This window comes from Mustelus asterias, chromosome 18, assembly GCF_964213995.1.
Source record: "Mustelus asterias chromosome 18, sMusAst1.hap1.1, whole genome shotgun sequence".
Taxonomy (NCBI): Eukaryota; Metazoa; Chordata; class Chondrichthyes; order Carcharhiniformes; family Triakidae; genus Mustelus; species Mustelus asterias.
The window spans coordinates 5,557,188-5,569,595 of record NC_135818.1 but is presented as its reverse complement, the minus strand read 5'-3'; the positions used below and the strand labels follow the sequence as shown (position 1 = coordinate 5,569,595).

Genomic DNA, 12,408 nt, shown 5'->3' with positions numbered 1-12,408 from the left:
CAGTGAAAAATATTGTTTCTTGCACACTATACAAAGCATACTACATAGAGAAGGAAAGGAGAGAGTGCAGAATGCAGTGTTACAATGATAGCTAGGGTTTAGAGAAAGATCAATTTATTGCAAGGTAGGTCCATTCAAAAGTCTGACAGCAGCAGGGAAGAAGCTGTTTTTGAGTCGGTTGGTATGTGAGCTCAGACTTTTGTATCTTTTTCCCAATGGAAAAAGGTGGAAGAGAGAATGTCCAGGGTGCGTGGGGTCCTTAATTATGCTGGCTGTTTTTCCGAGGCAGGTCTGCACATCTTTGGAATGTGGGAGAAAACCGGAGCACCCGGAGGAAACCCACGCAGACATGGGGAGAAGGTGCAAACTCCACACAGTGACCCAAAGCCTGAATCAATGCCGGGTCCCTGGAGCTGTGAGGCAGCAGCGCTAACCACTGTGCCATCGTGTTGTTGATGACACGCTCTGATATAAAGTCAATAACTTCCAGATCCAATGGTGGCAATAGTCGACATTTTTGTGGGTCACGTGAGTGCCTTTGTCTTATCGTGCATTGGGTAACGTCCCTGCCTCTGAAGCGAAATGCTCCGGGTTCCAGTTCCACTCCAGGTCTTGGGTGTCTAAGGTAGGTGCGTTCACAACCTGCTCAAACAGGTTCAGCATCAACCTGAGAATCTTTACAACACATGGCAATGGCTGACAGTAAGAGCGGGAGAGGTCCCCGATCAGCCAGGAGATGGAAAGGATTGTTCATTTTGTTTATTTATTAGTTCCACAAGGTCCATTGACTTGGGGCAGGATTTTACAGTTTTGGGATGAGCCAGGCCATAAAATCCTGCCCTTATTATCTAAAGATGTATAGGTTAGATGAATTAGCCATGCTAAATGCATGGGATTACAGGGCTAGGGCAGGGGAGAGGGCCTGGGTAAGATACTCTGTCAGAGTCAGTTCAGACTCGATGGGCCAAATGGCCTCCTTCTGCACTGTAGAGATTTGATGATTCTAACAGTTGAAATTCATTTATCAGTGTCACAAGTAGATTAACACTGCAATGAAGTTACTGTGAAAATCCCCTAGTCCACAGTCCAGCGCCTGTTCGGGTACATTGAGGGAGAATTTAGCATGGCCAATTCATCTAACCAACACGTCTTTCAAACTGTGGGAGGAAACTGGGGGAAACCCATGCAGACACAGGGGGGAACATGCAAACTCCGCACAGGCAGTGACCCAAGCCAGGAATCGAACATGGGTCCCTGGCGCTGTGAGGCAGCAGTGGTCACCACTGCGTCATCGTGACGGATGTTGGAGCCCCTACAATCGCTATCCTTTGCTCCAGACTATATCACGCATGTAAAAGTGCATGTTACCAAGTGCAACATGGACTCCCTGGATGAACTGTAACATGGCAATGCACCTCTTAATGGTGTACCTATTTCGGAAGCAGCATCACCTGCAAACAAGGGACATCGGTGCTTGGGAAGTCGCACCTATGGGAGACCATTTTCTTAAAAGTCAAGAGAAATATGAGCGAGAAAGTGTGTGAGACAGAAAGAAAAAGAGAGAGAAGACACAATGGAAGAAGATAAAAAAACAGAAAAATCACAAAGTCTAAAAAATTCCAGGTCTCTGCATGAGTTTTAACATTTTACCGTGATTAATCCAAATTGATCATACAGATGTGACAATAAATGAAGAATCAAACCTACCATTAACAAACACTGCAAATCGTAAGAAAAGCAGATAACGTTCCCCTTCAATAGGATTCCAACCAATATCAGGATAGCCCTTAGCCACAAGCATGGGGCAGCTTTGTAAACCGCAGGCAGCCAGGTAGGTCACAACCTGTCCAATGGAAACATTGCTTTATTTATTTTTTAAATTAACAATTCATTTAATTACATCATTCAGTCATGGGTTTGTAAAGTCCCATTTCTACCTGATACAGTCATTAAAAGATGCACATTTTTAACCCAAATACCTCTGGCAAAACAGTGAAATTACCAGTAATTCACGTTATCCATTTCATAGAATAGAATCATAGAATCCCTACGGTGCAGAAGGAGGCCATTCAGCCCATTGAGCCTGCACCATCTCACCCAGGCCCTTTCACCATAATCCCACACATTTACCTAATCCCCCTGACACTAAGGGTCAATTTAGCATGGCCAATCAACCTAACCCGCACATCTTTGGAGTGTGGGAGAAAACCAGAGCACCCGGAGGAAACCCACGCAGACACAGGGAGAACATGCAAATTCCACACAGACAGTGACCCGAGGCTGGAATGGAACCCAGGAGGTCTCTGGCGCTGTGAGGCAGCAGTGTTTAGCAAAGTCCTTCCCAGAATCACTATCATTACTTACATATAGACACATTTGTTCAGGTTTTTGTTTGAGGTTTTAGTTCACATTTGAAGCTAAACTGGCATAACCAATGCATTAACTGTGGTTTGTAGCTAAGGAGGGGATAATATGTTCCATGAGTGAAGTATAAGTAGTGAATAAATAAATTATTTCCCATTAAACTAAAGATAAACAGTTGCACATTCATGCTAATTTCAGCGTCATTATAATGTTGTTTGTAGGACAATTGATGGAAAAAATAAAATAAAATATCCTCTTCACAAACATTCTAGCCATTATCATATTTTTAAATTCTCCTGATAGCCGTCTAAGTTTAGAAATCAAAAATCATCGAATCCCGAGAATATGGGAGCTCACGATTTTTATTATAAAATCCCCAGATTAATTCGTACAATCTTCACTAGTTTGGAAAGCGATAGTTATCAAAATGTATACCTGAAAGTTTTCAAAAATCTTCCCACTTAGCAAAGAACAGCAGTTTAAAGTTTAAAGTTTATTTATTAGTGTCACAAGTAGGCTTACATTAACAGTGCAATGAAGTTACTGTGAAAATCCCCAAGTCGCCACACTCGGGCGCCTGTTCGGGTACACTGAGGGAGAATTTAGCATGGCCAATGCACCCTAACCAGCACATCTTTTGGAGTGTGGGAGGAAACCGGAGCACCCGGAGGAAACATATGCAGACACGGGGAGAATGTGCAGACTCCACACAGACAGTGACCCAAATCAGGAATCGAACCCGGGTCCCTGGCGCTTTGAGGCAGCAGTGCTAACCACTGCTGACGTAAAGCAGTTTGGTCTAAAAGGTCCATTCCTGGTTCGAATGCCTGTTCTATTAGTTGAAACTCAGCGTGTCTGTACTCTGAAAGAGTGCCTGGAATGGGTGTCTAGCAGGGGGTAATTTTTATTTGTTTGTTTTTTAACCACTCAGAGGTTCCTCTCTGGAGTTTCTGCTTTTCACACTGTGACCACATGAGGAAGCTGCAGCAACCTAAATTTACATAAACAAATGACTTTCCGTGGTCTTTACATTCAGATTTCCCACAATGGCACTGGCTACGGTTCAGGGATCAAGTGTCCCATTAACACTTACTGACTTTGGAACTGATGCTTAGGTGGTGTTCCTTTTAAGCCCAGGCTGGCATTGCCAAGATGGGGCCTCATCTTTTGACCTTTTGAGCAAAATAAGCGCTTTGCTGCATTCGGGATTGCTGTCGGATGCTGTTACTCTTCCTCATCGAGGCTGTAGTGATTTTGAGTGACCTATGGCCCTCAACACTTGCCCCCTCCCCATCTTCTATCCCATCAACAATCTCCTCAGGGTGATTTGGAGGCAGAAGGGAAAAGCATGCATTTATATGGTGTAACATCACTGAATTCCCCACTATCAACATCCTTGGGGTTACCATTGGCCAGAAACTCACTACATAAACACAGTGGCTACAAGACCAGGTCAGAGGCTAGGAATACCGCAGCGAGTAACTCACCTTCTGACTCCCCAAAGTCTATCCACCATCTACAAGGCACAAGTCAGGAGTGTGATGGAATACTCCCCACTTGCCTGGATGGGTGCAGCTCCAACAGCACTCAAGAAGCTCGACACCATCCAGGACAAAGCAGCTCGTTTGATTGACACCACATCTACAAACATTCAATCTCTGTATTACCGATACTCAGTAGCAGCAGTTTGTGTACTATCTACAAGATGCACTGCAGCAATTCACCAAAGATCCTTAGACAACACCTTCCAAACCCATGACCGCTTCCATCTAGAAGGACAATGGCAGCAGATAAATGGGAACACCACCACCTGCAAGTTCCCCTCCAAGCCACTCATCATCCTGACTTGGAAATATATCGCCGTTCCTTCGCAGTCGCTGGGTCAAAATCCTGGAATTCCCTCCCTAACAGCATTGTGGGTCAACCCACAGCACATGGGCTGCAGCGATTCAAGAAGGCAGCTCACCACCACCTTCTCAAGGGCAACTAGGGATGGACAATAAATGCTGGCCAGCCAGTGACACTCATGTCCCACTAATGAATAAAAAAGAAATTCAGCTTTCACAAATTGTGGATGTCTCAGAAGTGCTCACGGCCAGTTATGTTTTCTTGAGTGTTGTCACCTTGGTAATGTAGAGCACACAACTGTTAAGGTGGGTTACAGCTGCTGAAATCATCCACTTGATCCTTCTTGAGCCACTTACCGTCCCAGAATGGGAATTCCCCACCCCGCCCTAATTACAGACCTGCTTCATGTACCCAGAACAAAGGGAGTCAAACCAACTTCTCTTATCCCTCTACCAGTATTCTTTATACACACACTTAACTTTCCATTATCCTCCATCTACTGCTCGGCATAACTTTACTCTCTTACCAGCTCTCTCCAATACAGATTGCAGTGTAGTTTAAGGAACTTGCTAATGGTTCCCAGCCCTTGCACAGTAGACTGGATTGTGGTGTAGGCAACCGGGGGTAGATGAAATAAATAAGTAGAGGAACAATGCCAGTAATTGAGCAAGAGATTGCCTTAAGAGAAAGTGTCCCAATTCAAACCAGTTAAGTTGACACACAATAAATAAGTAAATATTAATATTTCTTCAAAGCTTTTGTAGGCATCCTACCCACCAATGTATGGGCTGAAGTGGCAAAAATGCCACAATCCAAACCTTCGGTGGATTGGCCATGTTTAATTGCCCCTTAGTGTAGGTTTATGGGATTAGTGTGGTAAATGTGTGGGACAGCGGAAAGTCTGGGTAAGATGCTCTGTCAGAGAGTCAGTCTAGACTCGAAGAGCCGAATGGGCTCTTTCTGCACTTTAGGGAGTTTATGATTCTATGAACGCACACAGATTCCCCAATGTTTTTCCTGAGGTGCTCAATAATGCACCATCTTTTGCACTCATTCTTTGCTTCATTACAGTGAGACCCGGAAGTAGTTGAAATGTCGTGCCATGCGTACAATACACTTCTGGCGGGATGCACCCACATCACGCCAGGACAGAACCAGGACACGAACAACATTCCCCCGTGTCAGAAGCATTACCTTATCCAAGTCAGGTTCCTGCAAGTCCAGAGCAAGCTCATTGTTGTCCATTACAGAGGCAGCTGCCACATCCAAAGGGGTAGAGCCTCGCATGCTGGGTGATGCTGTGTGAGGAAAATAAATAGGTTTACTCTGATATAGGCCGGAATTCTCCAAAATCGCCTGGGATTCTCTAACCTCCCCCCGCGTCTGGGATTCTCCAACCTCCCCCTGCAGCTAGGGTTCTCTGACCTCCCCCCACGGCCGGGATTCTCCGACCTGAGCCTGGGGCCGGGATTCTTCACCCGTGGCCAGGATTCTCCGACCTTTCCCGGGGCTGGAATTCTCCAACTTCTTCTGTGGCTGGGATTCTCCGGTCCCGCCTCAGTGAATGGAGTTTTCGCTGAGTTCCAAATTCTCTGTTCTCACTGGCAGCGGTGGCAGGGCGTGCGAGATTGGAGAATTCCAGCCCCGGGCGAGACTGGAGAATCCCGGCCCCGGGCGAGACTGGAGAATCCCAGCCCCGGGCGAGACTGGAGAATCCCAGCCCCGGCGAGACTGGAGAATCCAGCCATAGATTGTTCCGCCAGCAACAAACTCATCAGAAAATGGCCAAACAACGTGACATAAACATACCTCCGGCACCCACACTGGGAAACCTATTTGCATTTTGTTTGATCATACAATAGAGGGCAGCCTTTCCAAAGTTTACCAATGGAGCGCAGCAGATAAAAAGTGACTAGAAAGCTGTTAAATTCATTAAGCAGCTTTAGGCTGTCTATCATTTACCCCCTGCACCATTCTCAGTTCTTTCTACTTCATATCAATAATGTTGTATTTTCACTTAAACTAACACTCATGTTAAATAAAAATGAAAGGGGAGGAGCTGTTCTTGCTCCTATTCCCATGTTCTGAAAAGTATGATCTGCTTTGAAAGCTGCAATACATGTGAAACATCAGTGGAATAAATTAGAAAAATAATCAAGAAAACATTACGGGGTGAATCTTACCGGCCCGCCCGCCACAGGAATCGGAGCGGACGAGGGGATTAGGGGAACCATGGAAAGGTCCGGTTACCTCAAGCGGGATTTTCCGGTGTCGGGGCGAACGAGGCTGGAAAACCCGGCCCTACACCTTTTCAAGCCACGTGCCTCAGTGGGTACTTCTATAAAGTATCAGTACAAAATCAAGTTATCTGGGAATCATTTTATGGGGCACATGTGCTAATTTGGAATCTAAAATGCATTTGGGCTCCACTGGCTTTGCAAAAGGCGAGGAGAAAAAAAATCAGCCTTAGTCCTTGGTAAAAGCAAATGGCAGAAACCAGAGATCTTGTCTACTCTTGATCTCCGAGCACAAGATCAGCGTTGCGACACCTATCTATTCACATCATGGGCTAAAATTAGAGTGGGTACCCAGTCCAACACTGCTATTTTCCAGCAAGTAACTGAGATGATCAAACATAGCCTTCTGATTCTGACGGCTGATGCGGCAGAAGTAGCAGAGAAACCGACAGCAGCTCGCCACCATCTCAGGGAAAGCAATCTCCTAAAAAGAGCAAAAAAAAAGACAGAGTTATTGCTGAGCCTAACAGCAACTTAGACAGTAATGACCGGAATTGGGCCTTCATTGAGGCAGAGATTACAAGTTCCCTATTGCAAACTTATGCATTTTATGGGGAAGCAATAGCCGAGCGGCATTATTGCTAGATTATTAATCCAGAAACTCAGCTAATGCTCTGGGGACCCGGGTTCGAATCCCGCCACGGCAGATGGTAGAATTTGAATTCAATAAAAATGTCTGGAATTAGGAATTTACTGATGATCCATTGTCGATTGTCGGAAAAACCCATCTGGTTCACTAATGTCCTTTAGGGAAGGAAATCTGTCGTCCTTACCTGGTCTGGCCTACATGTGACTCCAGAGCCACAGCAATATGATTGACTCTCAACTGCCCTTCAAGGGCAACTAACGATGGGCAATAAATGCTGACCAGCCAGTGATGCCCATGTCCCATAAATGAATTTAAAAAAGCTTGCAAAACCCAAATTGGAAAGAAGGTGGCCAAATCGTAGAATTATAGAAACCCTACAGTGCAGAAAGGGGCCATCTGGCCCATCAAGTCTGCATTGACCACAATCCCACGCAGGTCCTACCCCCATATCCCTACACATTTACCTGCTAATCCCTCTAACCTACGCATCTCAGGACAGTAAGGGGCAATTTAGCATGGCCAATCAACCTAACCCGCACATCTTTGGACTGTGGGAGGAAACCAGACACCCGGGGGAAACCCACGCAGACGCGAGGAGAATGTGCAAACTCCACACAGACGGTGACCCAAGCCGGGAATCGAACCCAGGTCACTGGAGCTGTGAAGCAGCAGTGCTAACCACTGTGCTACCGTGCCACTCAAATAATGCAGGATCCATTTGTTTAATATTCTTTGTGATAAATTTTGGACTGAGTTATACCTCTTTTAAATCTTCACCCTACCAAGGACGAATGACAGTTAACCAAGGGTAGAATTTTCCCATCCCGCCTGCCACGGGAATCATAGCAGGCGGGACATGGACTGTTTACCTCAGGTGGGAATTTCCAGCCTTGGGGTCAGGGGTGGAGGGGTGGGGGGAAGGGTCGGGAGGGGGGGGGGGGGGGGGGGGGAGGTGGGGGGGGAGGGGGGAGTGCGACTGGAAAATCCCACCCCAAGAGTTCAGGAAGAGACCTTCCTCTTTTAATGGGGTAGATTTTGGCTTTGTACAACGAGTATAAAATGTGAGGGAGTAAATCAACAACCTGTTTCACATTCCTCCTGATTTTTTAATACTTTTTTCCCCCACTATCTCCCACGTTACATAATTGAGCAAGATCACGATATACCCTAACCAGCTTATCTTCTCTCCAGCAGATGACCAGCTCAATTGAAGATACTTGCCAACATTGGGACTTGAGCTTAGCTCCAGCAACATTCCATTTCCTCAGAAACATTTAATAGGGGGAAGTCACACATTTAGTTTCATGATCCTAATGACATGCTGTGTCCTTTAGGCAAACTCAACTGCCACATGCAATGAGCATTTACAGTAAGGAAGGTGGGTAAGGGACAGAAAGCAGAAAGGGTGAATCTAGTCAGCTCTATCTATATGTCATCTTATCTTCAAATAAAGAACCCACACTATTGTTTCACCAATTCTTGTGCATGATTGGTATGTTTGCGGCCAAGAGAAGAATAATGGCCATTAAGTGACCCATTAACGGCTATTGTTTATTGGATTCAAATTTCACCACCTGTTGTAATGGGATTTGAACCCAGGTCCCCAGAGCTTTACCCTTACCAGCCCAGTGACAATACCACTATGGCACCATCTCCCCATTGGCAAGGCTGCTTTCTTGCCACTTATTGCCAATTCGGGCAAAATCACTGCCAGCTGACTGTTTCCCACATGTGACCTGAAGTCAGGTCCTGAACAAACACACCTAAATTCTGTCCAATAAGTGGGGAAAGGGGCTGAAGTAACTCCTCAAGAGGCCAGTGTCCCTTCACCAGCTTCCCTTTATTTACAAACTCAATTCCACTCCTAAGAGTGCTTCAGGTACACAGTCAGAATCCGGAATGTCAGTAGCCCTGGCACTCCCATGGTGAGGCTCCCTGATTGGGCAGGCAATCATTACCTCAATCAGGGAACTCATACTCCAAGAGGCCAACTTCATGGGCCTCGTTGCGGTCATTACATGGGCAGTAATTGTTAAAGAACAAACAGCATGACTCACTGTAAGGGCAAGATTTTTAACTCCCCCAAAACCCGTTCAATTACACAGACTTAAAATCGGGCCCCAAGTTCCAAATTCCATCAGTCACTTTTCTTAGACTTATTGGCCGTGTGAATAGGTAAGTGGCTATCAGACAGATTTTCATATTTTGTCACTAAGACAATAACAAACAAACCACAGATAATGAGTGTCCAGATAACATTTCTTGAAGGAGATTTCAATTCTGTAAAGTAATTTATCTGTAATGTGCAAAGTACCTGTGACTTGTTCCCTCCAAGCACATTCACCATGACATCCATCACTGTCTCATGCATACCCAACACTCTCATTAAATTGGGATGTTGATAGAATACTTTGTTGTTCATGATATCCCTGAAGAAGAAAAAATAACACAAGACGGCAATAGTTGAAAAGAGAGATGTGCTGTCGAAACTTTTCACCAGGCACTCATCAGGACACATGCAAGAATACCAAATTTCAAACTATCACAACAAGTGGTGCTACAGAGAAAAGAGGTGCTGATTGGTTGGCAAGCTGACTTTGATTGGTCAAGGTGCCACCACGGCGAAAACAATGGGAAACAATATGCTCTCCGAGCTCTTAATTCAAGAAAAGCGAAAGGGTTGGATATGCTTACTTTGTTTGCAAGGAATGGGTCCTTGAGTATGAAAATATGTAACTTCTATCAAATGTACATTAGTATGTGCAGTGTGTAGTTTTGGTCTCCTGCATGCAGGTGCAGCAGGCGGTAAAGAAGGCAAATGGTATGTTGGCCTTCATTGCGAGAGGTCACAGAGTCATAGAGGTTTACATCATGGAAACAGGCTCTTCGGCCCAACTTGTCCATGCCGCCCTTTCTTTTTTAAAACCCCTAAACTAATCCCAATTGCCCGCATTTGGCCCATATCCCTCTATACCCATCTTACCCATGTAACTATCTAAATGCTTTTTAAAAGACAAAATTGTACCCGCCTCTACTACTACCTCTGGCAGCTTGTTCCAGACACTCACCACCCTCTGTGTGAAAAAAGTGCCCCTCTGGACACTTTTGTATCTCTCCCCTCTCACCTTAAACCTATGCCCTGTAGTTTTAGACTCCCCTACCTTTGGGAAAAGATATTGACTATCTACCTGATCTGTGTCCCTCATTATTTTATAGACCTCTATAAGATCACCTCTCAGCCTCCTACGCTCCAGAGAAAAAAGTCCCAGTCTATCCAGCCTCTCATAACTCAATCCATCAAGTCCTGGTCGTATCCTAGTAAATCTTTTCTGCACTCTTTCTAGTTTAATAATATCCTTTCTATAATAGGGTGACCAGAATTGCACACAGTATTCCAAGTGTGGCCTTACCAATGTCTTGTACAACTTCAACAAGACGTCCCAACTCCTGTATTCAAAGTTCTGACCGATGAAACCAAGCATGCCGAATGCCTTCTTCACCACTCTGTCCACCTGTGACTCCACTTTCAAGGAGCTATGAACATAGTTTGAGTACAGGAGCAGGGATGTTTCATACAGGGCCTTGGTGAGGCCACAGCTAGAATATTGTGCGCGGTTTTGGTCTCCTTTTCTGAAGAAGGATGTTCTTGCTCTCGAGGGAGTGCAGCGAAGGTTTACCAGGCTGATTCTGGGGATGATATATGAGGAGAGATTGACTAGGTTAGGATTGTTTTGCTGGAGTTCAGACGAATGACGGGGGAATCTCATAGAGACTTCTAAAATTCTAACAGGACTAGACAGGGTAGATGCAGGAAGGATGTTCCCAGTGGGTGGGGGAGTCCAGAACCAGGGGTCACGGTCTGAGGATTAGGGCAGACCATTTAGGATGGAGGTGAGGAGACATTTCTTCACCCAAAGAGTGGTGAGCCTGTGGAATTCATTACCACAGGAAGTAGTTGATGCCAAAACATTGAATGTATTCAAGAGGCGGCTGGATATAGCACTTGGAGCAAATGGGATCAAAGGTTATGGGGAGAAAGCAGGATTAGGTTATTGAGTTGGATGATCAATCATGATCGTGGTGAATGGTGGAGCAGACCCGAAGGGCCGAATGGCCTCCTCCTGCTCCTATCTTCTATGTTTCTATGTTACAAGCTTGGCTTAAATTGGTTGTAACTGAAATTAGCACTGGAGGACATAACTGAGCTGTGATTCACCTGAAGTAAGATTTTATTTAAAGCTAAAACTGATTTTCCTTTTGTCACCAATTCTCTCACTTTACCCCATTCGCTATGGAGGATGGTAGCCAGCATTCCTCTTGGACCTCACCCAAGAGATTACCTTCAGCTTGCCCTCTAGTTGACCAAACAGTATGGTCAGAATCGATCCTCATTTATCCTCCTGGCGCACTGCATAGTGATCAGGAGTCAGAGACGGATCAGTTCTGTCCTTCCTTAACTCAATGAAGATTAGACCAATTGTAGCACTCTCTCAGCTGACATCGGTTAACTTGCAATAGAAACATAGGACCAGGAGAAGGCCATTCAGCCCATCGCGCCTTGTAATATGAGCATGGCTGATTGGATACTTGCGTTTTACACCCACTAATCCCATAAATCTTTATGCTATTGTTCATCGGAAATCGATCAATCTCTGCTTTAAATATATTCATGATGTGGAGATGCCGGCGTTGGATTGGGGTGGGCACAGTAAGAAGTCTCACAACACCAGGTCAAAGTCCAACAGGTTTATTTGGAATCACAAGCTTTCGGAGCGTTGCTCCTTCATCAGGTGAGTGGACATTTTCAGTGACTGAGCTTCCACAGCCCTCTGGCGTAGAGAATTCCAAAGATTCACAACCCTCAGCAAGCAGGTATCAAAATAGACCAGATATCAGACGTGGGTTCTCTGTGATTCAGGTACTGACAAGATCTCCTTGCTGAGCCATGAGGAAGAGCTCTCTCAGTGACCTAACGTATACCTCTCTGCCAATGCTCATCCTTTACAGCTCTGCGCTTTAGAGTCCGACATTTCCTTAAGAGGGAAATCAGGATTCCGAAGCAATATTAATTTGGGAGCGGCTTTGCAGCAAAATGTAATCTTACGAAACATTTCTGTTTTGGGAGATGTGAGGCAAAACCTTTTTACTCAGAGGGTGGTGACGCTCTGGAATGCGCTGCCTGGGAGGGTGGTGGAGACGGGATGCCTCACATCCTTTAAAATTACCTGGATGAGCATTAGGCACGCCATAACATTCAGGGCTATGGGCCAAGTGCTGGCAAGTGGGAGTTCAGGTTTTCTCACATGCCAG

General features: G+C 45.4%; 1 protein-coding gene across 3 annotated transcripts in view; it reads right to left on the bottom strand.

Moving 5' to 3' along the window:
* Positions 1-12,408, bottom strand: part of ryr3 (ryanodine receptor 3) — a 371,169-nt gene that overhangs the window by 187,879 nt on the left and 170,882 nt on the right. For all 3 annotated transcript variants that reach the window (XM_078233298.1, XM_078233296.1, XM_078233297.1), the window contains 4 exons: positions 9,413-9,527; positions 6,801-6,933; positions 5,407-5,510; positions 1,708-1,843 (listed from right to left, as the gene is read on the bottom strand). In XM_078233298.1, coding sequence (XP_078089424.1) covers positions 1,708-1,843; positions 5,407-5,510; positions 6,801-6,933; positions 9,413-9,527 — 488 coding nt within the window. The remainder of the gene's footprint in view (positions 1-1,707; positions 1,844-5,406; positions 5,511-6,800; positions 6,934-9,412; positions 9,528-12,408) is intronic.